Below are 24,830 nucleotides of genomic sequence, written 5' to 3' on the forward strand. Positions count from 1 at the left end.
TACCTGCTAGTATCGCTCATGCCTTGCTGCGCCGGTCCGTGAAATGTCCTGGGCAGGTTGGCAGCTGGGGATTAGCAAACGACGAACAAGGCCAAACCCCCCACCCTCGTTCACTACCAGCACAGCCAACTAGCGCCGCCGAGCATCCGCCAATCACCGATCCGGCATCGCTGGCACCGCTCGAGGTGGACGAAGCTTCCTCTCAGCCGTCTTTCGTCACGGCTCACGATCCGTCGTTCGCGATCCATCTTCCTCCATCGAACCATCGTCCGCCTCCCTCCCCGTCACTCAACCGGCGACGACAGGCAGCCTGGCTCCGCTTCTCGGCACCTAGGTGACGGCCTTTGCCCCCGGGCCTCGAGAGCACAATGGCCGACTCGTTCATCAAGGCCGATCCGGAGCAGGAGGAGAAGAAGCCGCTGGGGTCGATTGACGAGGACGACCTCTACGAGGATGCCGGCGACCTCGAATTCTACGACAACACGGGGCCCGGCCGGCAGTTCGAGACGCTCTACCTCGCGCGCGTGCCCAGGTACATGTGGGATGCCTGGCTCAAGATGGCGGACCGGCTGGGCGACGACGACGAGATCCAGATCGGCACCCTCCGCACGTGGAACGAGCCCGTGCCGGACGCAAGCATCGAGGGCGGCACCCGGGACGTGACGAAGCTGCGCATGCTGCTGGATGCCAAATGTCCCGAGCACCAGGAGCTGCCCCGCGAGTACGACCTCGAGATTCTCGACCGCGATGTCCACAACCACTTCATCTTCAGCGAGCAAGACCTGGAAAGTTTCAAGGCCAAGAACAAGGAGCGTGCCGACGCGTCGGCCGCCGGCATACCCTTGGCGCTGCTGAGGCAGAAGCAGGCGGCCTCCGGCGATCAGTCGTCGGGACCGCAGCGACCGACGTACGACCGCCGGAATCGGTACCAGCCGTACTTTCGCAAGGCCATCCCCAGTCAGTCTCCCGCCCGTCGACCGAATCCTTCGCCCTTTGGCCAAGGATGCTGACCAACATTGACGTGCCTGCAGAGCGAACCAAGATATTCGGCAAGATATCATACGACGTCCGCGTCGAGCCGCGGAACCTGCAGGAGGAGGAGCGGCTGTTGGCCCAGAAGCTCCTCGACGCCGAAAACTCCAAGTCGAAGCTTCAGATCATCAGCCGCAACAGCGCGTCGGCCATCATCAACCCGGGCACCGCCACGGCGGCGCAGTGGAGCGGCAACTTTATCGTCAGTACCCTTGGCCGTCGCGGAATGGCTCTTTGCGGCCTCGTCGCGCAGCTCGCTAACGCATGTGTGTTTGTGTGTGCAGAAGAACGCGCCGGTTCAAGTCAAGCCCAAGAAGGGCGAGGTGTTCAAGGCGGCCCGCATCCCCAAGAACCAGCTCCTGGATCTCATCTTCGACTGCTTCCGCCAGTACCAGTACTGGTCCATGAAGGCCCTGCGCCAGAAGCTCGAGCAGCCCGACTCGTACCTCCGCCAAGTGCTGGAGGAGGTGGCCGTCCTGCACAAGAGCGGACGCTTCGCCAACCACTACGGCCTGAGCGATGCGTACAAGGACAAGGGGGGCAGCGAGGCCAAGGAGGAGGCAGCCGAGGCCGCCGACGACGGCGACGACGACGACGGCGAGGAGATGGAGGATGTGCTGCCGGCCTGATGCCGGCACGGCCGGGAGCATGCGCACGCACCGTACGCTTGGCAGGCCGACGAGGGGGCGGCGGCATGATGGAGAGGGAGTGGAGGCGCAGGAGCTCGTGGAGAGCATGATACCCTTCATAGACGTGGCCGATGCCGAGGTCAAGGCTGCTACACCTACATCATGGCTGTATTCGAGGGATACGACGCCACGGATGGCGTCGCGAAGGAGAGGGGAGGCACTCGCGACAGTGAATGGCGACGTCTTCTTCCTCCTACCCACAAGTACTGTACACCTACAAGTACTTACAGGACTCGGAATGTCAAGGGCAGACGTGACGTGGGCGACGATGGAGCTCCATGGAAGAAATCTGCCGGATCCACGCAGGTGCCCAGGCCCTGACTCGAAGGTGGAGAGCTAGCTGGTTCCGACGATGGAACTTTTCACTCAGAGGCACACCATTAATATTATGATAAATTATTACCAACTCGTTCGCATCCATGGTTCGTACATCCATGCATCCCGCGGACGGCACCGATTTTTTGCCCCCCCCTCGCACGGCACTCGCAACGACGGCACGCGTGTCAAGGTAGCAACGACCAATAATGCGTGTCCTGCCAGTCCTCCTCTGGCTAGGGCTCTGCGGCCGATCCATGGCCAACTTGCACCTCGTTTTCGATTTCGACGGCACCATCACCGAAGCCGACACCACCGACGTCCTCGCCAGGGCATCCATCACCCGTTACAAGGGCCACCGCTGTCGGAACCTGCGCGGCATCTGGGATGACGTCGTCGACGCCTACCTCGCCGACTACAAGAAATTCGACCGCAGGTACTGGCCAGCTGCCAGGCACAGGACGACGGTTGCCCAGGAGCTCCGCTACCTGGAGAAACTGAAACCCGTCGAGGAGGCCTCGCTGAACCGCGTAAGCGAGACACGCTTCTTCGCCCGTCTGGACGATCAGGCCCTGTACCGGGCGGGCATCGACGCTGTCCTTTCCGGCCGCGTCGTCGTCCGGCCCGGCTTCCGCGCGCTGCTTGAGCTCGCCTACGACAAGGGCTGGCAGACGGACATCCTCTCGGCCAACTGGTCCCGCGCCTTCATCCGAGGAGTCCTCCATGCGTATCCCGACATACGCACCACGTCCAACGAAGTGACGCCCTCGACGGGGGAACTCCGCGGAACCAATTTAGACCTGGGAAGGCTGACGACGTCGTCCGACAAGCTCAAGGCGCTCCAATACCTCACCGACGGCGACCAAGGCCCCGTCATCTACTTTGGCGACTCCACCACGGATCTGGCCTGTCTTCTGCATGTCCAAGGTGTCATCCTGGCAGCGAACAAGAAAACGTCACTGATGAAAACGGTCTCACGGCTAGGCTTGGACGCGCCCCACGTGAGTGAACCGCAGGAAGAGCAGCCAGCGTTGACGTGGGCGAGCGACTTTCACGACATCCTGGATAGTGGCATTCTCGAGATGTGATTTGCGTTTCTCACCTTGGGGTTTTTTTATAGCAGTCACATACCGTCTCGGCTAGCTTGAATTGAGCATCCATGGAGCATTTTCAGAGACTTGGGCCCAACGTGACGTATCGGCCGTTGTTTCTGAACAGGACGGCAACGGCAGCACAGCCCCGCGTGGGTTTGGAATGCTCGCCCTTGTGGAGGAGAACAGGATGAGCACGGCAAACGCGACCATGGCCACGGGGACCTATCCGAGCATATGACCTGTTTTCGAGTGCAAACAGAGCGACGGCCGGCACAGCTACAAGACGTCGCATGCTCCCCTCCCCTCTGCCGTGCCGGCTGATCTCCTCTTCTCGTCCATTTGCCTTTGCGTAGTCCATCTTCCACCCGTCCTCGCGCCCTCCATGGCCGCCAAGTGACGAAACTGGGGTGTGATGCCACTGAGGAAACGACTCGAAGCATGTGCACCTACGCTCGCACCGTCTTTGAATGCATGCATCAGGCCTGGGGACGGCGACTAAAACTCTGCGCCGTCGGCGACGACTTCCGCGCCGGTCGGCTCCCCCGCGACTGCGCACACCGCAAGCCTCACGGTCTGCAATCGCGCCGCGTCTCGCGCCCATGCGACAGATGCCGCTTGCTGGACCACAAAGTCAGGCTCGTGCGCAGCAAGCTGGCCGAGTGCCACGAGGCATTTGGCAAGAAGTGGCCCGACTATCGGCGAGCAGAGTCGACGGAGCCGGGGACCACGTTCGCGGAGACGACGAGGAGCGAGTTGAAGAGCAAAGAAATGGAGCCGGCGCCGACGGACGGGGGCGACGGCGTTCCAAAGTCGCAGCCGCGTGTGCATCATGATGGCATGGACCGTCGAGAGGTCGGAGAACATGCGAAGGCGGTCATCGCCGACAAGATGGACCGGAGCTCGGTGGTGAGGAGCAACGGCCAGGAAAATGGCGAGAAGAAGAAGCGGCAAGACGCAAGAAGCAGCCTGCCTCTTCCGGCACCAAAGGTGGCATGCTCACGAATCGCTCGTGCGCAGTCTCGGACGTACAAGATGGCCATACATTGAGAAGGCTTCCCACGCAGCGCAGATTGGCCATGCACGAGCCCGACGACAGCCACGGCCTGGCCCTCGCCATGACGGAGGGGATGCTGCCGAACCCGGACATCATCTCCTTCATCGGCGATTGCGGCAGACTGGCCATCGCCCCCCAAGGCCGTCCGGAATCGGGACGAAACAGCAGGCGCGCTCTCGGCAAAGCTGTCGTCTCGGGTGGCGGGAGGATTCGGTCTCGTGTTTTATTTTTGGATGAAAGGCGGGTTGGAGGATGAAATTGCAAAGACGAGCCGGGCCTTTTAGCTGGGCGAGTTGCTGTTCTCGTAGCGTTGGATCGTAACTCGTCCATTCCACCTTGTGGCCCATTTCCCGTCATCACTTCGTAGAGCGTGCCCCTCGAGGCCATCCAGTGGGTGCGAACGGGGCACATGGGCAAGACGTCAGTGCGATGCAGGGCAGGATTTCGGACCAACCACCTTGCCATCTCCTCGTCCGAGCTCGACTCGGCTTGCGGCACGAGCTCTGCTTGCACTCGCCGTTCATCAGGGCTTCCTCGGGCCAAGGGATGAAGTCGACCAGCTCCAGGGCGGTATACCCGTGGGCATGTCTCGCTGGACAATGCAGCCCGATGCAAGAAACGTCTGCTTCATCGTGCAGCCCACAGCTTGCAGTGGCGAGATGCAAAAGCAGCCACCTCTGTCCTTGTCAAGCCGACGGCAGAAAGGAGTGGAGGAACGATGTCTCGCCTCGGATTGGAGCAGTGCAAGGTAGGCAGAAGCGGAGAGCGTTACGGCATCAGACGAGGAAGTCGACGCGGCCATCCATCGATGGCCATGAGGGCGCCGGTCCGCGTGCTCATGGCAACGGGGAGCAGCAGGCCGAAACAATGACGCTGTTGCATTCTGCGAGGATACATGCAGGTGGAAAACGGGGCAGGCTTTGGTGAGAGACATGGTGGGAGATGCATTCGATAGGTTAGAGGCTAATACGGAGTACTCCGTACCGTACCTGCTAATTGCCAAGTACAGTAATTAATTACTGTAAGTAAGTTAGCCCCTAATAGTATTAGGTGTACGTGTACGCATGATAATTCCGTACTTTGTCTAGAGTACGGAGCTTGTACTCCGTAATATAGTATTAAAGTACACCGTAATACTTGCTGCGTAGTCGGACGAGACACTTGGGTATGTCCCCTGCTGTACTCCGTACTTACAAGCAGGAACTTACTTAGATACTTACTTATGCAAGTACGTACCTGTGCTTGGTACTTCCTAGCCTACTAATATGGCGTACCCCAACCAGTACCTGGGTGGACGGGCTACAAGTACTGTACTCTGACTGCAAGCACAGGACAGAGTATAATAGTGCAACGAATAAGTACAGGTAGCTCGGAGTACTGTAAGTAAGTTAGTACCTAGGTACTGTACTGTAGTACTAATACTTAGGCGAACAAGGCTTACTATAGTACTCCGTATATGGGCATGGCATTGAACTCGGCCATCTTTTCTCCTCCTCCTTATCGTCACGGCAAGCCCGATAAGCCAGCGCCTGGCCACCGTGTACAGAAGTGCTGGCAAGCCACCACGACGATCCCCAAGGACAGGCATTTTGCCAAGATTCAAGGTTCGATATCTGCCTACTATCAGTGCCTAGTACCAACCTTAATTTATGCTTGACAATGGCGAGCAAGGAACTCTGTCAAGCAGATGGGCCAACGATTTGGAGCACCAACACGGCAGGCAAGACGATCCCGCGGCAAGGACGAGACAGGCAGCCAATCCATGATGCGACGCACGAGGGTTTCAATTCTTGGGCAGCCGTTCGGCGGGATCAAGACATACGCGGCTTGTGCACTCTTCCGAGAAGATTCCCCGCATGCAGAGCAACGAAGCGCGTGACGAAGAATAGCCCGACCATGGTGGACGGAGGGGGGGGGGGGGGGGCTGCCTTTGTGACGGAGCCTACCACCTGTCGTACACGTACTAGTACAGCAGCAGGACAAGATTCTCGAGCCGACGTGCAAGTACCTGAACAGTGCTGGTAGAAAATTGGTGTTGATAATTAATTACCTGGTACTGTTCACCACGAGTGCCAAGGAGGTGACGGCAGGTTCCCTTTCGAGCACACGCACACGACCGTTCACGTGCTCCCCCCTTCTGGGAGGCATGAATTCTCAGCCGGTCGGGCTATTGCTTGTGCTGCATACCTAGTAAGTAGGTACGTTGTGGAAGCAGCGTGCGACGACGGATGGGATGGAACAGGTGCCCACCAGCAGGAAACCGGCAGGAAGCTTGCCGGCGCGTGACATGCATTCCTCGGCGGAGAAGCAACGGCGGCGAGGCACGCGACACAAGCACCGCCAACACATCGACCCAGGCCCCTGTCATCGCCGGTGCGCGCAGCACATGCGCATGTACTCGGTACTCGTAATCGAACTGCACGAACGCGCCCGGGTGCCATCGGTCCGCCTCTCGAATTGGGGCGCCTGATCCTCTGCGTTTTCGTCGTCGCCATGTCGCCCTTTGGGGCTCGGTTGTTGGCGGCCAGCTACTTTTTATACCACAAGTAGGGGCACATGCAAGCACTCTTTGGCCCATAATAAATGCATGCGTACAAGCATGGCATGGAGGCGGACAACCAGTCACCAAACGACGGGGAAGCGGGGGTTCGTTATCCACAGTGGACCAGGCAGCATCCGCCGTGAGATCCGACACGCAGCGGCACATCTGAGGTACCTATTATTAATACTACTGTACAGTAGGTTAGTTCCAAGTAGTTACTAGGTACCAAGTAGTCAGTGCTGCCTTGAGTGACAGCACATTACCTAGTACTTAATACTACTAATCCAGGTTCCAGTACATCATGTGCTGTAAGTACACCTCCGTAGGTGTATTTATGCAAGTGTTTGGGCGTACACGGTACGGAGTACAGCACATGTGCCTGCGGTGTTGTGCCGTAAGAATTCTGCACATGGGCAAATTACTCACCCAGTAGGTATGTACTAGGTACTAATCTACCTACGGTGCCTAAGGTATTAGTACTAACAGTACATGCACCGGTGGACAGCAGTACGAACGTACTAAAGCACAGGCTACAAGTATTAATTACCCGTAAGTACGGAGTAGGTGGAGAAGAATTTCATACTATGGTGGTAGGTACTGTTACAACGTTATAGTGTGCTCGTATCTGTGCAAAAGTACACCTTCCTCGTGCTTGGTGGAGGTGCGGTTACCGCCAGTAGGTGCAGTACTGCTAGTGGCACATGCTCACCGAAGCAAGTACATGCACACGCATTGTACAAGCGAGTACAAGTTGTAACTACTTGCACATGGGGCAAGCAGTTGGTGTAAACAAGAACATTTGCAGTACTCCGTACGTGCCGATGCATGCCACTGCGCGGAGTGCATGGTGGGCGTGCGGTGATGGTTGCATTTTCTGTCGTAGTGCGCTGCATGTCGAACGTACCAGCAATCGCTATTCCGGCACCTGTACTCCGTAAGTATGCATGCTGTTTTTGCCGCACGTACGGGTACGGGGCATGTACCACCGAATTCCTGCTGGCACTCCCACAATCGCTCGTGGCTGAACCCGAGGGCTCTCGAGGGGCGACGAACCTGGACGGTCTCGAACGTCGGGGCATTCGGTGCCTACCTGCCAAAGCCTGCCCATGCCCCAGACAGCGTCTTTCTCAAAGGCCGGCACGGGGACCCCCTGGTTCGATTCCAGGGAGCCTGTGATCGACTGTCTAGGACGTGAACGGGAAAAAATGTCCAGCGCCATGCACCGATGCCTGCATGCGCCCTGGCAGCAAGTGCTGCACATGTGCGTGTGCATTTATTACCGAGTACACATGCTTGGGTGCACCCATGTACTCGGTGCCGTCATGTACAAGAGGCTCTTACTTGAAAGTGAACATGAGTGAGGATGAGCACAGGGATGCTTGTGCAACGAACGGAATAAGCACTGTAAGTAATACTCAGTATCCGTACTCCGTACAGGGCCATACATTTACAGAGTACTGTACCTGTAAAAGTACTCCGCGCATGGGCCGTACAAGCACTCCGTACTGTAGGTACACCTTTGTGTATGGAGCACTTCGCTGCGTCTTACTCCGTACTCCGTCCCGCCGTCGTATTCAGGTGCCACTTGGTTGCTGGTGGTAGGCTTCCATTCTTCATCGGCCGTCAGATGCAATCGTTCCTTTCGCCGTCTTCCACCCGACGAACATGCGTCTTGTGCCCCTTATCGTCCCTACCCAGCTCTGTACATGCACACCGACTTCTGTCTAGGCCGAGTAGTTATGCACTCACTCCATGTTGCTGCACGCACTATTGGACATGTGCTCTACAAGTACCTACCGTCCTGCCGCAAAGGATGGAACGAAAGAGGGCAAGGTCTTGGCCTCGCCGTCTCCATGTTCAGTGGTCTCTACCGACATGGATAGTGGTGGTGCATGTACCTGGCACCGGCATCGGCAAGCCTGTTGCCTTTGACCGTTGGTACCCGCTACTTCTGCTCGAGGGCGTTGGGAGGTGCCCCGTACTTGTGGCAGTTAAGTATAGTTGGTACCTTGAACGTAACAGTCATGCATGTCACAAACTGCGTTTGGCCCCGTAGCCGAAAAGTTTGAAGGGAATCGAGCATGAAGCACAGAGGACATGAAACTGGAACGGCGCCCGTGGTGCTGTGCACCGTTGCGGGAAGCCGAGCACTTGCGGCTGTTGGCTCTCGCTTGCGATGAAAGGAGAATATCCCAGGCGCACGATGCCGGGGCATGCAACTCCGTACTTGGATGTGCAAGTATTTAAGTGAACGGAGCTTGTACCTGCACTGGTCGTGGTACATGTACATGCCACTCTCACGGTCCGCCTTGTGAATCCGTGTACCAGCTGTTCAGTTGTATCTACTTACTAGGTTCTTGTATACTTGTTCTCGTGCCCTGTAGCCTCGGGCCAAGGCATGCTCCGACTGCAAGTGCCTCCAAGTACTCCATACCCAAGTACTTACTTCTACGGCTGCATTGCTGGGACTGTACGGAGTACTCCATACTTGTAGCGGTATTGTACTGCACAAGTACAACTACTGTAGGTGCATGCAGTGCATGTACATGACATGTACAACTACTCCGTACTGTAAATACTTGCACTCGCACTCGTCAAGCACATTACTCGTAACGGTCCTAGCCTGCGCCAGCCGTCGAACCTCGCTCCTATTTTATTATACCATGCACTCCATTAACCAGATGGGGCTGCTGGGATACCTGTCGGTGCCGCTAAGGTTATCCACTCTCCACTCTCCACCACGCGCCACGAACAGTGGCCTCTCCCTGCTGCTCGTCCGCTACGCTACAGACCAGACCCATCCGTGTCCCGCCCCAGCCTCTGCCTCTGCCGACGACCAATAGCCCTCCCAACGGGCCACGACCACGAGTTCGCGCCGCCAACCGCTTGGCCCGGTCAACGTCCGTCATGACCTCCTCCTCCTCCTCGTCGAACCCTTTCTCGAAAAGTGTGGCGAAACCGTCGTCGAAGCCGTCGAAACCGTCGTCGAAACTATCCTCCGTTCCCCCTATACCCAACCTCTCTCCGTCTGCCTCCTCGCCCGAACGGCTTCTCGATCCCCGCGACTCGGCCATCGTCACCGACGCCGCTCGAGCCGACGTCCCCTCGACGGGAGTTGCCAACAGCTCCGCCGCCGCTCCCTCTCCCGGCAGCCGTCTCGCTGGCTCCGCCGGCGGTGACATCGAGATGGAGCCCGTCACCGGCCACCGCCGACGGAAGAGCAGCATCATGAGCCCCCCCGGCGTCGGCCCGTTCGCTCATCGCCCGCACCCTCACCCTTCCGTCAGCATACCCCAGGACGCGAGGCTCCTCCAGGGACCCAGCTCCGCTCGCTCCGCCCGCTCGTCGCGGGAGGGATCGGCGAGGGACAGCTCCGGCGAGGATGATGTTCGCGACGACGAGGAGATGGGCCTCAGCTCCCACGACCGCCGTCGAAGGCGGCGGAAGCGTCGGAGGAACACGAGGCTCGACAACCGCATCGCTCGAGAGAAGACCGTCTCGGAAGACGAGCGAAAGGAGGCCGACATGAGCGTCGTCAAGAACCTGGCCATCACCTGCACCTTCATCCTGCTCTGGTACATCTTTTCCTTGAGCATCTCGCTCGTGAGTCGGCCCCTCCATCCACCGCCACCGCCCAGGAGCCGGCCCGCGGTCCTCCTCTCTCTTCCGTCGCCTCTGCTGACGCCGACCTCGACAGTATAACAAGTGGATGTTCGACAAGAACAACCTCAACTTCCAGTTCCCCCTCTTCACCACCTCGCTGCACATGGTCATCCAGTTCTTCCTCGCCGGTGCCGTTCTCTACTTCATCCCCTCGCTGCGGCCGCAAAGCGGATACAGCTCCGATGGCGGCAGGTCGCGGCACGAGACGGAGCCGGCCAACGGCCCCGCCATGACCAAGCTCTTCTATCTCACCCGGGTCGGCCCCTGCGGCGTCTCGACCGGTCTTGACATCGGGCTGGGCAACGCGTCGCTCAAGTTCATCAGCCTCACCTTCTACAGTACGTTCCCCGCACCCGACCGGGCCCTTGCCCGCCGTGCCGTCCGTCTCGTTGCTGACGGCCCTCGTAGCCATGTGCAAGTCGTCGTCGCTCGCCTTCGTCCTCGTCTTCGCCTTCCTCTTCCGTCTCGAAGTCCCGACCTGGCGCCTCGTCGCCATCATCGCCACCATGTCCTTCGGCGTCGTCCTCATGGTCTTTGGCGAGATCGAGTTCAAGCTCGGCGGCTTCGTCCTCGTCATCTCCGCCGCCTTCTTCTCCGGCTTCCGCTGGGCCCTCACCCAGATCCTGCTGCTCCGCAACCCTGCGACGTCGAACCCCTTCTCCAGCATCTTCTTCCTCACCCCCGTCATGTTCGTCACCCTCATCTCCCTCGCCGTGCCCGTCGAGGGTGTCGGAGCCCTGTGGGAGGGGCTCAAGGGTCTGAGCCAGCAGTGGGGCCCCGTCATGACCCCCCTCTTCCTCGTCTTCCCCGGATGCATCGCCTTCTGCATGACGGCGTCCGAGTTCGCCCTCCTCCAGCGCACCTCGGTCGTCACCCTGTCCATCGCTGGCATCTTCAAGGAGGTCGTCACCATCTCGGCCGCCTCCGTCGTCTTCGGCGACAAGCTGACCCTCGTCAACTTTTTCGGCCTCATCACGACCATGGCGGCCATCGTTGCCTACAACTACGTCAAAATCAGCAAGATGCGGGAGGAGGCGGTGCAAACCGTCCACGGCTGCCATGTCGCCGCATCGCCTGCTTCACCCGTGAGCCATAGTGGAAACGACAGCGGCGACGAGGACAATGACAGCAATGATGAGATGGCCGGTCTGCTGTATCGGAGCTCCAGCATGGGCCAGACGTCAGGCTCGTCGGATGGGAGCACCCAGATGAACCTGCCGGCCGGCGACGACCACAAAGGTCACAAATCGAGGCGAACGGATTGAATCGAATGGGCGGAACAGCATTCCCAGCATATAATCAGTCGGCTTAGCGAGTTTCTTTCGGTTGGCTTCCCAGCCACGATTTTCTCGGCTGCCTGAACGCGGCAGCCGACGAACGGTGGCGAGTAGGAGGCGGAAGGGTTGGACCGACGGCGCACCAGTGTAATTTGGACAGGTGCCGCCCATCTCAAGGCGAAATGGGGGGAGCCCGAGGAATGTAGCGGCACATTTTTTCCCAACTACTATTTGCATCAAGAGCGTGTACAATCAAGCTGTTGGCTACCAAACGTAGCAATATGCTTCTGCTTCTGTGCGCCATCGTGCCTTGAGCGTCGTCGTCGTTGTCGTTCTGAGCAAGCCTTTTGCTTTCGGCAACGACACACACTCAATGGATGGACCATGAATAAGCATGGCGGCACGTATCCCGAAACGTTCATTATATTCTATATCAAGCCCTGTTCTGGCCATGGACCAAGCGGCTGTGCTATTCAAGATATGAGGATGTGGTAGTGATGTGTAATTGTGGTCAAAGTGCCCAAGTACCTTCATGATGAAACTTGCCAAGAATCGAGCATGCCATGCATGGTCTTGAAAACCGCCGACGCCGCACGCCGCACCGCTTTTGCCACCGTCGATCATGAAGGTCGCGGGACGATGAGGCCAGAGAGAGAGGGGGGGGGGGGGGGGGGGGAGGGAGGGAGAGCCGTGGCCATGTTTGCCGTCGCCGTGGAACGGTCAGCCAAGCAGACGCAGGCCGTTCTTGGTCTTTTGTCCAGGCTTCACCACGCCTCCACCGCCGATGGGACCTAGGTTAGGCTCGTAGCTGCCGCCGTTGGCGCCGCTCGCCTGGTTGCCCGACTTGTTCTTCTGCTTGTTTCTGTTGTGCTGCTTGTTCTTGTCCTTGGCGTTGACCGCCTTGATTTCGGTGTTGGCTTTCTTGACCACGACAGGGTGGCTTTGGATGTATTTGCCATTCATCTCCTTCGCAGCCTGGAAGAAGTCGTCAGCATCGCTGAAGCTGACGAAGCCGTAGCCCTTGGACTTGGAGGAGCGCTTGTCACGAATGACGCGGGCCTTTTGCACAGACTTCCAGCGCGAAAAGGCCTTCAGGAGTGACTCGTCGGTGGTCTCGCCGGCGAGGTTGCCGACGAAGATGCGCATGTGGGAAGGGTCCCACTCGAGCAGACTGTCGTCGGTCCACGACTTGCCACCGCCTTGGCGCGCCACCGTCTTCTTCTTGTCAGGATTGGCAGCGGCGGCGTCCGCGTCAGGTCTGGGCGCTTCGACCGAGGCGGTGGCCGTCGTCGCCAGGGGTTTTCCGTCCCGTCCGACCTGCGGAGCGGCACCGTACGCAGTCTGCCATTCGGCAATCTGGGCGGCCTCGGTGGGGTCGAAGCCGATGCCGCCAACGGCAGCGGCGGGTTCGGTGCCAGGTAGAGGAAACGGGTTGCGAATCTGGGGTGCGGAGTAGGACGAGGTCGAGTGATAACCAGGCGCGTGTGCGCTGTACGCTTGCGCCGCCGGCGGCTGCTGCTGCTGTCCAGGGTACGACGGAGGCTGGGAGCCGGCGCTCAAGCCGGCGGCGGCGGCGCTGCCTGGGTAGGCGGGGTATGAAGGCGTTTGATACTTGGCGGCAGACGAGTACTGGTTCGACGAGGTGCCATACTGCTGGCCCTGCTGCTGGGGGGCGTAGCTACTCGCGGTGCCATATCGCGTCGACGACGAGTCCGGGACGGAGGCGGCCGAGGACGAGCCAAAGGCAGGCCTGAACGGGCCATGCTGATACGCGCCGGACGCGGAAGAAGGAGGAGGTTTCGACGGTAGGGAACTTGGGCCTGGAGGCGCCCGGTAGGCCATGATGAACAAACAGCACGACTTTGGCTTGGTGGCTTGGTGTTGCGAGTGAGTGAAGACGTACCTTGAGCAGAAGGCGCTCAAAGTCCTGGGTTGCCTCTTTCGGCTTCGGGAAATGAAGGAGCAGGCACGCCTGCCTTTCCTTGACAGAGGCTCGACAGTTGCTTCGCGGCAGAATCAAGTGTAAGGCAGTTGTTGGCAGCGGAAGGAGATGTCGCGGCCCTGAATGCGTCACGAGTGACATGGAACGAGGGGATGGCGCGAGAGAAATTTAGAGCATGCATCGTCACGTGATCGGAGCCTTGCCCAAAATCCAACAGCTCCGCTTTAGCGGGCACAAAGGTCCGAGTCGGAGTTGGGAATGGAGGCAGATCTGGGCTATCGCCCTTGTAAGCACGAGACACCCGCAGTTTGGCATGAAACTAAAAGCATGCAGAGTGCATGTTTTGGTTCCATTGGTTGTCACTTGCTGGTCGCAACGCTTGAGTTTCTCTCTGGTGCATCGATCGGCAGTTGGGATCCGGGCTTGGTTTTTGCCCTCCAGGTGCCGTTGTCAGATTCACCCACTGCCGTGCACATACTTGCACTTATATGTACGGAATACGGAGTACTTACTTATTATACTGTGCATGTTGTAATACAGTACAGCCGGTATCACAGGTAAAGTATTAGTGCTTGTGAGTGCGCGGGACATGGCAGCGACACTTTGTCAGCACAACTTGATGCCACCACATGCACGGAGTACTAAGGCTAGGCGATATTATTACATGCAACCTTCCATGTACGGCGGACTTGCAGTACTTGACAACCAAGGTAGTGGCACAGCAAACACCTGCGAACTTGGGTGTCCTGTAGTGTTTACCAGTAGTATCAATTCCTACTAGGTAGTAACTTGGTACCAACCAGTACACCAAGGTACTGCTGCCAGTACAACTTGATAAGGCCGCACCTGCTATAAAAACCTGCCAGCTCGTGCCTCCGTGCCTCCAATGCCAGTTAGTACCTAGTAGGCTGCAAGAGGCTCGCTCTCAGGTGGCTTCGGCTATTCGGAGGAGTACCAGATACCCAAACGCGTTGCATTCAAGGAGTAGAGGCCGTGTACAGGTACTTGCTTGTACTTGTTTGGATGGAATCTTCAGCGCCGTGCTCACTCACGTATTACGTCAGTCCCTGGTGGTCTCCCAACCGTTACAGCGCCGCCCCCGCCCACAATTCTGGCTGGCTGCCCGCTTTTCAGGCTCGCCCCAAAACTTCTTCGGTGTCGAGGCGGTCCTCCGGAGACGGACTTGAAGCAGCCGTCGGCCTCTCTCCAGTGGCTCTCTCTCTCTCTTCTTCCTATACCTACTCTCATCCCATCCCCACCCTCACCCACATCTCGTCTCAATCACCAAAACAGCACCTCCCAGATCTTCGTCAACGTGCAAGCACGTTCATCCGCCGACATGTCTGGCCCCGTGTAAGTTGATTCCAGAGACGGCCGGGACGGTCGAGCTCTCTCGTCGTCTTACCCCACCATGCCCCGCCCCAAAATCTGTCGTTCGCCTTGACGTCAATTCGCGCATCACGGGAAGCTGTCGTGACGAGACTTCATGGTGGTTTGAGCCGGCCGGCCCCTCCGTCACGGCCTGGATTGGATTGGCTTGACTTGGCTTGGCTTGCCGTCTTCACGCCGCCTTCCCCGCGTCCTCTCGAAGCCATGCTCATGTTCTTGACGCAGCGCTCGGCTTGCCAACCTCAAGCTTGGCGCCGTCGAGCAACGACGCTCCCCCTCCACCGCACACAGTTCCCACGACGGCACTTGGAGAAATGCTGACCGCGTCGCCAGCGCTGACCTGGGCCTCATTGGCCTCGCTGTCATGTGAGTCTCGGCCCCTCCCCACGCAAGATTTCCGACGACGTCCGAGGCTCACCCTCGGCAGGGGACAGAACCTGATCATGAACATGGCCGACCACGGCTTCACCATCTGCGCCTTCAACCGAACCGTCTCCAAGGTCGACCGATTTCTCGAGAACGAGGCCAAGGGAAAGTCGATTGTCGGCGCCCACTCGATCGAGGAGTTCGTCGGCAAGCTCAAGTCGCCTCGCCGCATCATGCTCCTCGTCCAGGCCGGCTCGCCCGTCGACGAGTGGATCGCCAACCTCCTGCCCCACCTCGCCGCCGGGGACATCATCATCGACGGCGGCAACTCGCACTTCCCCGACTCCAACCGCCGCACCAAGGAGCTCCAGGCCAAGGGCATCCGCTTCGTCGGCTCCGGCGTCTCCGGCGGCGAGGAGGGTGCCCGCTTCGGCCCCTCCCTCATGCCCGGCGGCAACGAGGAGGCGTGGGCGCACATCAAGGACATCTTCCAGAGCATCGCCGCCAAGAGCGATGGCGAGGCCTGCTGCGAGTGGGTCGGCGACGAGGGTGCTGGCCACTACGTCAAGATGGTCCACAACGGCATCGAGTACGGCGACATGCAGCTCATCTGCGAGGTAACCGAATGGCCCGCCGTCGGGGACGAGGCAGACGCTGACGGGTGCCTCCGCTAGGCTTACGACATCATGAAGCGCGGCCTCGGCCTCTCCAACAAGGAGATCGGTGACGTCCTCGCCAAGTGGAACAAGGGTGTCCTGGACTCGTTCCTCATCGAGATCACCCGCGACATCATGTACTACAACGACGACGACGGCAAGGCCCTCGTCGAGAAGATCCTCGACAAGGCCGGCCAGAAGGGAACGGGCAAGTGGACGGCCGTCAACGCCCTCGACCTCGGCATGCCCGTCACGCTCATCGCCGAGGCCGTGCTGGCCCGCTGCCTGTCCGGCATCAAGGACGAGCGCGTCCTGGCGTCGTCGAAGCTCCAGTACGTCAGCCGTCACGCCGGAAAGTTTGAGGGCAACAGGGAGCAGTTCCTCGAGGATCTCGAGCAGGCCCTCTACGCCTCCAAGATCATCTCGTACGCCCAGGGCTTCATGCTCATGCAGGAGGCAAGCACCCCCCCCCCCCCCCCCCCCGTCGACGTCGAGGCCTCCCCCGGCTGACACCAGCCCAAGGCTGCCAAGGAATACGGCTGGAAGCTCAACAAGCCTTCCATCGCCCTCATGTGGCGCGGCGGCTGCATCATCCGTTCCGTCTTCCTCAAGGACATCACGGCCGCCTACCGCAAGGAGCCCAACCTGACGAACCTGCTGTTCGACGACTTCTTCAACAAAGCCATCCACAAGGCGCAGCCCGGCTGGCGGGACGTCGTCGCCCAGTCGGCCCAGCTCGGCATCCCGACGCCCGCCTTCTCCACGGCGCTGTCGTGGTTCGACGGCTACCGCACCAAGGACCTGCCCGCCAACCTGCTCCAGGCGCAGCGCGACTACTTCGGCGCCCACACCTTCCGCATCAAGCCCGAGTTCGCCAGCGCCAAGTACCCCGAGGGCCAGGACATCCACGTCAACTGGACCGGCCGCGGCGGCAACGTGTCGGCCTCGACCTACCAGGCATAAGCTCGCCAACGACGCTGCCGGACGGGGTCGCGAGACGAGGTAGGGAAGCGTGACGGAGTATGAGCGGAAGGAGGGATAATAATGCAAAAGATGCGCAGGCTCGAGCGATTGGCGGGCCGACGAGCCAGAACTGGGCGACTTTTGAATAGGCTGTCATGTACGCAGCTGGCACCGGCCGCAACGGCCACGCTCTCGGTGCGTTGTCGTGCCCGGTCGAGGATATCGGGCAGCGTGGAAGGGAATGGTAGATGGCTACATGGAGGCGTCTACGACGCAGTGGAGGATCCGTTCCTCACCCACGTACGGAGGTGATTCGCTTGAATGATAGAGATGGCATTCCATGCCTTCTGCTCGCCTTTTGGAGCTCACCGCTGCTGTACCTGGAGATGTTTCTGCCGGCTGGAATAGAATACAATGTCCTGTCGCATATGCAGTCGTGATACCTCATAATGCCAGTATGCGTGCACCCCACATGTAGGTGTACTTACAAGTACTATACAGACTCGTACATGTGCAGTAATAATAATTACAGTACTCCGTACGGAGGCCAATGTACATGCATGTACTTGAGTGCTTGTACAAGTAGTTGTATGTATTATTCTAGGAATTATTACTCTGTGTACTCCGTACGGAGTACGTAGTACTTATATTTGCAGGAAGCCTTGCGGAGTGCCAGCTACGGAGTATGGAGTGCTCCAGGTAGCACCTGCATACAGGACTTATACAGCATTACAGTACACATACTTAAGTTAAGTAGTAGTTGTACAGTAGTTGTACTGTAGGTGTGAAGTACTCCGTAATACAAGAAAAATACTTAGTCAGTAGGAGTACGTAGAGGTACGGAGTACTTGTGGCACAATACTGTTCATGCCGCGAGTGCTTGTACCACAGTACTTGCAGTACTGTATGTGGTGGTACTCGTGATGGTACAACATACAGTACAGTACATGTACTGTACAGTATGTGCAGGGAGACAGGCCCCACCTTTCCCATGCGGTGGAGCTGCCACCCTTGATTGGCTGCTTCTCACAAGCCTTGTCGCGATGATTTTTGGCCCTTTCTCGGTCTACGCCTTCATGCTCGCTCGCGTACTCCTACTCCTCCTCGTACTCGCCAGCCTTGTGTACCGTTCCGAGCCGTACCTGCTTGGGCCTGAACTCTACCTTTGCGCGCACGAGGCGAGCGGGAAATGACAGCGGGAAAAAAGTGAAGCCGTCTCCAACTCTCCACCTTTACAGCCTCGACCTGTCCATCTTGCGCTGCACCCACCACGCCGTCCAGTTGCCAATCGCCAGCCAGTGGACCAGCCCGCCGTCGAGCAGGCCACGCTTCGTTGTAGGCTTGTCGACGACCGTCGGCCTTGGGCCATTCGATTGCTGCTTCGTCAACCTTTGCCGGTGTTTGATTTTGACCCTACCCGCGACCGTGCTGAAGCCTGCGTCGTCGTCGTCGTCGTCGACCGCCACGAGATTCGCCATGGCGCAAATGGACCCCAGCAGCAGCGTCCCCCAGGACCTGGTACGCCGATCGAGCTCCTTTCGTGTCGCGTCACTAACCATTGCCAGATCTCTCACGTCCACCTCGTCTCGTCCTTTCGATACCCGACGATGCCCCGACTCGACACCAACGAGGTCGCCAAGTGGCTCATGAGCGCTCCCCAGGTTGCCCGCGACCGAAGTCCCTTCTTCTGGACCTACCTCGACAAGCCCGCCGACGGCACCATCCTCCTCACTTGGCAGCCCCTCCTGCGGCTCGGTACCAACTTCGCCACCGATGGATTCGTTTGGGCGCCCCCCGAACAGATTTACAAGCACGACCTCGGCAATGGCTTGGTTCGAGACCCTCCTGCTGCGCCTTGCGCCGCCCCTCGCCAGACGCTGACCCTTCCCTCAGATGCTCGAGATCTACTACCTCAAAGCCGGATACATTCCTGGCGAGCAATATACGCTACACACACGGCGCCGATTCCGACTCGTCCCCGTCCCCGGACATGCGAACCCTCCGCAGCCGGACACAAGCCTCTTCATTGTCCACTACGGCACCGCCGAGATGAACGACCGGATTCCATCCCACCTGGTGCCCTACGACGACCGCGTCAGCTCCATCATGCAGCAGCGACACTTTGTCCTGCGGGGAGGACAGATTCGCCGAAAAGAGTTCATGCTGTCCGATCGCGTCAACTGGCCCTCCATCCCCGAGCTCACCCGTCAGCAGATGGGCCAGATGGTTCCCAGGGGTGTTCCCCAGCAAGTCGCCTATCCGACCCAGCCCGCGCCTGGGCCTCCTTCGAAGCGAGCCCGCCACTCGCAGAGCCAGGCTCAAGGTCAGGCCCAAGGTCAGGCCCAGGCTCAGGCACAGGCCCAGGCACAGGCACAACAGGCGGCCATGCCCGGGATGCCGGCAGCGGATGCGACACTCGACGACGATGAAGACATCACCAGGGGCGACATGTTCGACCACATGACGCAGAGGGAAATCTCTCTCCAGCGCTACAAGCAAAATCACGAATGGATGGAGGAGATCCTGTCATCGGCTTATAGGATGCATCAAATCGCACCCGCAGACCTCAACCTTGGCCTCAAGGGCGAGCTTGCCGCGCTGACGGAAGGCATCTTCACAGCACAGGCTGGCGATGCGCTCACCAGGATGCCTGATAAGCCCTACGTCGGCCGGCTCGACGCCGGCCTGGCGGATGCATTCCGAAAACGCGTCGACCAGTACGTCGAGTCGTCCGAGACCGAGATGAAGCAGATGGAAGCCTCCTATGCGGAAATGATGTCCCGGTTCAAGGAGAGCTCCGTTTTCGCCGCCGAAGAAGCCGGTCTGAGGGTGGACGTCAACGACGTGGCCGCCGGTATTCTCGGTGCCGAAGGAGGCGCCGACTCCGCTTCCGAGGCCGAGAGCAGGAGTCGAGAGCCATCCAAGAGACCTCTGGAAGCGGTTGTCAAGGACGTCGAGCTGGCCATCGGTCGCAAGATTGAGAGTCAGCCTCCGGTGAAGCGCATTCAGGATGGCGGCTATCAGCCCCCCACGCCACCGGCTCCAGCCGCCAGCGCGCCAGTGTTGTCGCGACAGCCGTCCCAGGCGCTGTCGCAAACCAGCGGCTTCATGGCCGGTGAGTCGGATGTCGACATGGGTGGCACGGCCGCCGGCTTGCTGGACCAGATGCACACGGGCTTTTCGTCCATGTCGACGCCCGCCAACAACCTGCCTACGCCGCAGGCTCAGATGATATCGGCGGTGCAGTCAAGCGCCGCGACGCCGACCAATGTCGAAAACCCGGCCGAGCCCGCGCCCGCGCCGGCTCCCGCGGCCGAACCTGCGGCGGCCGAACCTGTGACGTCCAAGCCGGCAGAGCCTTCGCAGCCGAGCGCCGACGTTTCTATGGGTGGCATGGATGCGCCTGCGCCGGTGAAGGAGGAGGGTACGCGCGTGACGCCAGACCAGGGTACCGACAGCGGGGACTGGGTCGTCGTTCCCAAGGGCGGCACGAACGCCGACGAGGCCGAAGACCAAAAAGCGCCTGCTGAAGCCGCGGCGCCGACGCCGAAGCCGGAGCCGGAGCCTGCGCAAGCGACGACGACGGCCAAGCCGACATCGACGGCTGCCACCCCCGCCAGTGGATCCGCCCCTTTCGACCAAAACGACTTCAGCTCTCTCGGCGATCTCGATACGGCGACTGATGCGCTTGCCGGCTACGACGCGCCTGACCTAGACGGTTCTGCGGGCGAGCTCGGCGCTGGTTTGGACTTGCAGATGGACATGGGTGAAGATACGGCTTTCGGGGATGCGTTCCATGGCGTCGATGCCTCTAACACGCCAGGAGACGGTGTCAACCAGGACATGTAGCAGGCCGGTACTTCATGCCCATCTCCCTCACGCTGAAAGTTGCGTTGCGACAGCTAGCAAGGACCCAGGCACTGCCGTGAGCTCGGAGCGCTTAGCTGGCTGCGGGCATTATAGCGTCGAGCATGACGCAAGTGTTTGAATGTAGCATGGAGCCACCCCGCTGTCGCGGCTGACTGGACGGTCAGGTCAGTTCGCAGGTACCGGGGCCATGTCAAAATGTGTATGTACGAGTATTTCTATCTAGGTCCATCGAATGAAAGACATTCTTGATGTGTCTTGTCTGGTTCTCGCCCTCAAAGCCTCAACCAACTATTTGACGCGAGGTGAGGGGCGGATCAAATCATTAAAACCGGCTCCCTCGGGCTTGGATCGGCACATCATACAAGTGAAACTTTTCATCAGCTCGATGCTTCATATCACCAGTGTACAGAGTCTCCAGATCATTGGAGGATGATTGCTCCGTTTGCGTTGGAGGAGTTACACCATTGCTTCCACGTCACCTTCCAGAGTGGCCGAACAGGCGATGGAGGAGTTCAATGCTATTCGATGTGTCTCAATTTCGCTATGCCTAGTTCAATCCAAACGCCGGCGAGAGCATCCCATAGTAGACAAGGCGAGTCAAGCAATCTCCCATGGCTCAAGGTGTAATGTAAATGGCAATAAACAAACGATTCTTGCCAGCGCAGAATTATGCAAAGTTCATTCCCGTTGCTCCTGTTTCATGCAACAGAGGTACGACAGCCGAGCTGGGGACCTTGACGTCATCCTCTTCGGATGTTGTCGAACCGACTTGATGGGTAATCAAGCATGTTCTCTGAGAATTCCAGGGTCCCAAAAGACTTGGCCATGGCGCCGACGAGGCTTTCGTCGCCCGTCTTATCGCCCGAGGCCTCCCACCAGAAGGCTCCGCCGAGTCCGTTGTCTTTGATGTAATCCGACTTGATCAGCACGGTCCGCGGGTCTTCGTGCGAGATGAGCTCCTTGGTGCCTGCGTCGTAGCTCCAAGCGGCACCGGCAGCGTCGTCCAGCTCGACCGTTGCACCAGTTTTGGGCAGCATATTGTAGGGCCAGACGCCCTTTTCAAATTTTCCGGGTCCGACACCGTGAAATTTCTTGCCCAGACCCAAGGTCATCTCGAACGATCGGCCGTAGAGTGGTAGACCGATGATGAGCTTGTGGGGGGAAATGCCGGCGGCCAGATAATCGCCGACGGCCTTTGCAGTACTGAATACTGTGCTGTTCGGGTTATTTGAGTTGGGATGAAGATTGGCTAAATGGCCCGTATTATCGGACCAATCACCAGCGTAGTCGTAGGCCATTAGGTTCCAGGCGTCGAGAAAACGGTCCATACCCTTGAGGTCCATCACGTTGTATGTGTTGGGTCCGGCCGAAGAAGCGACCGTCAGGAGGTAATGATACTTTTGGCGGTGCTTGGTTGCGAAGTCATCCAGCTCCTTGCGGCAAGCCTCGAGCAATTGAACGTACTGCTGGGCCTCTTCTGCATTCTTTGGATACTCCCAGTCAACGTCGAGCCCGTCCATGCCCCAGTCGCTCATGAGGCTGACGGCTGACCGGGCGAATTGCCGGCGGCCGGTATCGCTGGCGGCGAAGTTGAAGGCTCCTTTATCCGAGGCAGTCCATCCACCAATAGACAGCAGGGTCTTGAGGTTGCGGTGCTTTTTCTTATGGAGGTAAATTTCTTTTACGCATCCGTAGACATTTGAGCCGGGCATGGATGAGGTGTCGTTGAGTTGCTTCTGTTCATCGGCCCAGGGGTCAATGGATATACTGCGGGCGGCGTCAGTCGAGAGTCTGCGGCTCCGTGGACCACCTCACTTACACTGTCCCATTGGCGTCGACGCCTGCGAAGGCGTACAGAAGATGGGTGATTTTGTCAACAGGAATCATGCTAGGAAGATAATTTCTTGCATAAATGCCCCTGATTGCTAGCTGATTAGACACGCCGGCCTAGGACAGATTGGAAGAAAAGGAAGAATGGATTCGACAAACGTACCAATTGGTAAAGTAAAGCGCGTTCTTCAAACCCTTGGTTGTATTTCCTGCAACGGGATACCGTCCAAGGTTTCCGGTAGACTGCGGCTGCAGCTGGCTCGTGGCCGAAGCGAGCGAGGTTTGTGCTCTGGTGGGAATGTCGGTCGAGTTTGTGGTTGTGTTGCTCCAGCTGCCGCTCGATCCGGGGGAGAGAGTGTGTGATTTGACGGGAGCGGAACCGAAAACTGATTCAACTTTTGGGTCGGCAGTACATTCGACGTCCGGCTCGGAGCTGCTGTGCGGCTTGGACGGCTGCGGCTGCGTGGTGATGGAGGGGAGTTTCGTTGCCGACGGTGGAGTGGCGCAAGGCTTTTCGCGATATAGAGTTGTTGTAGTTGTGTAGGTGATTGTGTGTACGGAGGGTGCTTGAGGTTGGCAGCTGTCGACTGCGTTGGCAATGGCCACCAGGGCCGGCAACGTCAGAAGGATCCGGTGCATGTTGGAGATATGCTAGGACGAGGAAGTGGAGGGGGGGGGGTAAGAGATCGACGGGGAAGCAGATCGGAGAGTTGCGGTTCGAAGAGTAGGGGTGATGGCTTCTTATTGTACTCGTTCTAGTGCCCGTCAAGGGGAGGACGGATATCGAGCACGACAAGCGCCGTGGCACAGCGAGGAACTTGTGCCGAACTCGGCTGACGAATGAGTCTTGGGGCAGCAAAATCGCGAGGCGGGCGATGCCGCTGCGGGCTCGAGGATTCTCAACCAAGTCGAGTGCAACATCGTCATTGGCTTGCACCAGGTGGCCAGTGCCGAGAGGCATCTTGGGCGGGTGATGAGACGAAAGTGCGACGGAAGGTGGAGGCGGTATGGGTATGGCATTGCGAGCGGCGGCTGGCAATTGTCACGTCGTCTATCTCTTCCGTGCCGTGAAGAACATGGAGGGGGTTGGTTGGTCGTCGCTGGTGGACAGCCCCCCCTTCCTTCATGGTGCACTGATTCAGCAACAGCGTCGAAAGCAGGCGGTCCATTGGCCAATGCTTGCCTGACGGACTCCGAGACTTGAAGGAGCGTTGAGGGTCGGAATGGGATTAACCTTTTCGCAAGCCTTTGACCATCAGAGGGGGGTTATCGGGGGAGTCAGCAGGGTCAAGCCTCACCGCAGCAGCCGTGTGCCATCATGGCTGTGAATGGGGGGCTCACGGGGACGACGAAGAATGCGCACGGTGGTTTCCTGCCCACCGCTGTCGTCTGGAATGCGGTGCCGTCGTGGGTGGCTAGTGTGGTTGCCGGCGGTTGCCCTTGACGGGTTGAAGGGTGCCGCGGGTGTTGGTGGAGGTCGATGGCGAGGGGTAAGGAAGCATTTGAACGGTTAGACTCGTAGCTTGATGTGTTTGCGAAGTGCTTTGCGAGGAGGTGCTTTCCTTTCCCTTGAAGATGGTTTCATAACTGAAGGCTTGACGGGCAGACAGGCGCCGGATGCTTTCCTGCCTCGAGGGACAACGCATAGGCGACAAATAGAAGCAAGTGCTCATGCGCCGAAGACAACTTCCTTCTAGGGTACTTGGGAAGGTGGCCGAATCACTGTGGGTGGTGCCTGACGTCACGTTCCGCAGTTGCTGCAGGTATAAGTCCTTACAGTGGTTGTATGCACAAGTGGCAGCAGTCAGTACTTACTTACCTCCCTACTACTTACTACGGTTAGCAGGTACGGATACACGCACATGCTTCTACAGAATCACGCGTATGTACGTACGCATTACTGCTTACTGTGGTATCAGCGGGTGTCCTGAAACATGAAGGCCTGCTGGCGGGAACTTTTTATACAGGGTTCTCCTCAGTACCACTTGTGGCGCAGTCGCGTTTCAAGGCGGCGAGGTGTGTATTGTGCCACCGTCTTCGGCCTCGGCCGTCGAATATATATAAGTTATAAAGTTGTACAATGTATGAAATGTACCCGTACATGTATATGCACTGTAATTAATCCTGCACGGTAGTGATTTCGGACCT

At 58.6% G+C, this 24,830-nt stretch overlaps 11 protein-coding genes across 11 annotated transcripts; 8 read left to right on the forward strand and 3 right to left on the reverse strand.

Moving 5' to 3' along the window:
• Positions 1 to 368: 368 nt before the first annotated feature.
• On the forward strand, positions 369 to 1,661 carry DCS_07477 (transcription initiation factor iif; the record flags this gene model as incomplete). The annotated part of the gene is made up of 3 exons (XM_040804762.1): positions 369 to 957; positions 1,032 to 1,234; positions 1,317 to 1,661. 3 exons carry the CDS (start codon positions 369 to 371, stop codon positions 1,659 to 1,661), a joined length of 1,137 nt encoding a protein of 378 aa, XP_040654866.1.
• Positions 1,662 to 2,245: 584 nt separating this feature from the next.
• On the forward strand, positions 2,246 to 3,124 carry DCS_07478 (uncharacterized protein; the record flags this gene model as incomplete). Its single annotated transcript, XM_040804763.1, has 1 exon — positions 2,246 to 3,124. One exon carries the CDS (start codon positions 2,246 to 2,248, stop codon positions 3,122 to 3,124), a length of 879 nt encoding a protein of 292 aa, XP_040654867.1.
• Positions 3,125 to 3,568: 444 nt separating this feature from the next.
• DCS_07479 (uncharacterized protein) lies at positions 3,569 to 4,177 on the forward strand (the record flags this gene model as incomplete). Its single annotated transcript, XM_040804764.1, has 1 exon — positions 3,569 to 4,177. The coding sequence occupies one exon, from the start codon at positions 3,569 to 3,571 to the stop codon at positions 4,175 to 4,177; it is 609 nt and encodes a 202-aa protein (XP_040654868.1).
• A 29-nt stretch (positions 4,178 to 4,206) lies between these two features.
• On the forward strand, positions 4,207 to 4,440 carry DCS_07480 (uncharacterized protein; the record flags this gene model as incomplete). The annotated part of the gene is made up of 1 exon (XM_040804765.1): positions 4,207 to 4,440. One exon carries the CDS (start codon positions 4,207 to 4,209, stop codon positions 4,438 to 4,440), a length of 234 nt encoding a protein of 77 aa, XP_040654869.1.
• A 5,193-nt stretch (positions 4,441 to 9,633) lies between these two features.
• On the forward strand, positions 9,634 to 11,654 carry DCS_07481 (nucleotide-sugar transporter; the record flags this gene model as incomplete). Its single annotated transcript, XM_040804766.1, has 3 exons — positions 9,634 to 10,329; positions 10,424 to 10,727; positions 10,798 to 11,654. 3 exons carry the CDS (start codon positions 9,634 to 9,636, stop codon positions 11,652 to 11,654), a joined length of 1,857 nt encoding a protein of 618 aa, XP_040654870.1.
• Positions 11,655 to 12,386: 732 nt separating this feature from the next.
• DCS_07482 (RNP domain protein) lies at positions 12,387 to 13,508 on the reverse strand (the record flags this gene model as incomplete). Its single annotated transcript, XM_040804767.1, has 1 exon — positions 12,387 to 13,508. One exon carries the CDS (start codon positions 13,506 to 13,508, stop codon positions 12,387 to 12,389), a length of 1,122 nt encoding a protein of 373 aa, XP_040654871.1.
• A 1,439-nt stretch (positions 13,509 to 14,947) lies between these two features.
• On the forward strand, positions 14,948 to 16,529 carry DCS_07483 (uncharacterized protein; the record flags this gene model as incomplete). The annotated part of the gene is made up of 4 exons (XM_040804768.1): positions 14,948 to 14,961; positions 15,223 to 15,363; positions 15,425 to 15,980; positions 16,038 to 16,529. 4 exons carry the CDS (start codon positions 14,948 to 14,950, stop codon positions 16,527 to 16,529), a joined length of 1,203 nt encoding a protein of 400 aa, XP_040654872.1.
• A 60-nt stretch (positions 16,530 to 16,589) lies between these two features.
• Positions 16,590 to 16,982, forward strand: DCS_07484 (uncharacterized protein; the record flags this gene model as incomplete). The annotated part of the gene is made up of 1 exon (XM_040804769.1): positions 16,590 to 16,982. One exon carries the CDS (start codon positions 16,590 to 16,592, stop codon positions 16,980 to 16,982), a length of 393 nt encoding a protein of 130 aa, XP_040654873.1.
• A 1,232-nt stretch (positions 16,983 to 18,214) lies between these two features.
• DCS_07485 (uncharacterized protein) lies at positions 18,215 to 18,541 on the reverse strand (the record flags this gene model as incomplete). Its single annotated transcript, XM_040804770.1, has 1 exon — positions 18,215 to 18,541. The coding sequence occupies one exon, from the start codon at positions 18,539 to 18,541 to the stop codon at positions 18,215 to 18,217; it is 327 nt and encodes a 108-aa protein (XP_040654874.1).
• Positions 18,542 to 18,589: 48 nt separating this feature from the next.
• Positions 18,590 to 20,831, forward strand: DCS_07486 (uncharacterized protein; the record flags this gene model as incomplete). Its single annotated transcript, XM_040804771.1, has 2 exons — positions 18,590 to 18,814; positions 18,876 to 20,831. The coding sequence occupies 2 exons, from the start codon at positions 18,590 to 18,592 to the stop codon at positions 20,829 to 20,831; spliced, it is 2,181 nt and encodes a 726-aa protein (XP_040654875.1).
• Positions 20,832 to 21,592: 761 nt separating this feature from the next.
• Positions 21,593 to 23,321, reverse strand: DCS_07487 (endochitinase; the record flags this gene model as incomplete). Its single annotated transcript, XM_040804772.1, has 3 exons — positions 21,593 to 22,619; positions 22,672 to 22,770; positions 22,846 to 23,321. 3 exons carry the CDS (start codon positions 23,319 to 23,321, stop codon positions 21,593 to 21,595), a joined length of 1,602 nt encoding a protein of 533 aa, XP_040654876.1.
• Positions 23,322 to 24,830: the final 1,509 nt, after the last annotated feature.

The sequence above is a fragment of the Drechmeria coniospora genome, chromosome 03 (assembly GCF_001625195.1).
Source record: "Drechmeria coniospora strain ARSEF 6962 chromosome 03, whole genome shotgun sequence".
Taxonomy (NCBI): Eukaryota; Fungi; Ascomycota; class Sordariomycetes; order Hypocreales; family Ophiocordycipitaceae; genus Drechmeria; species Drechmeria coniospora.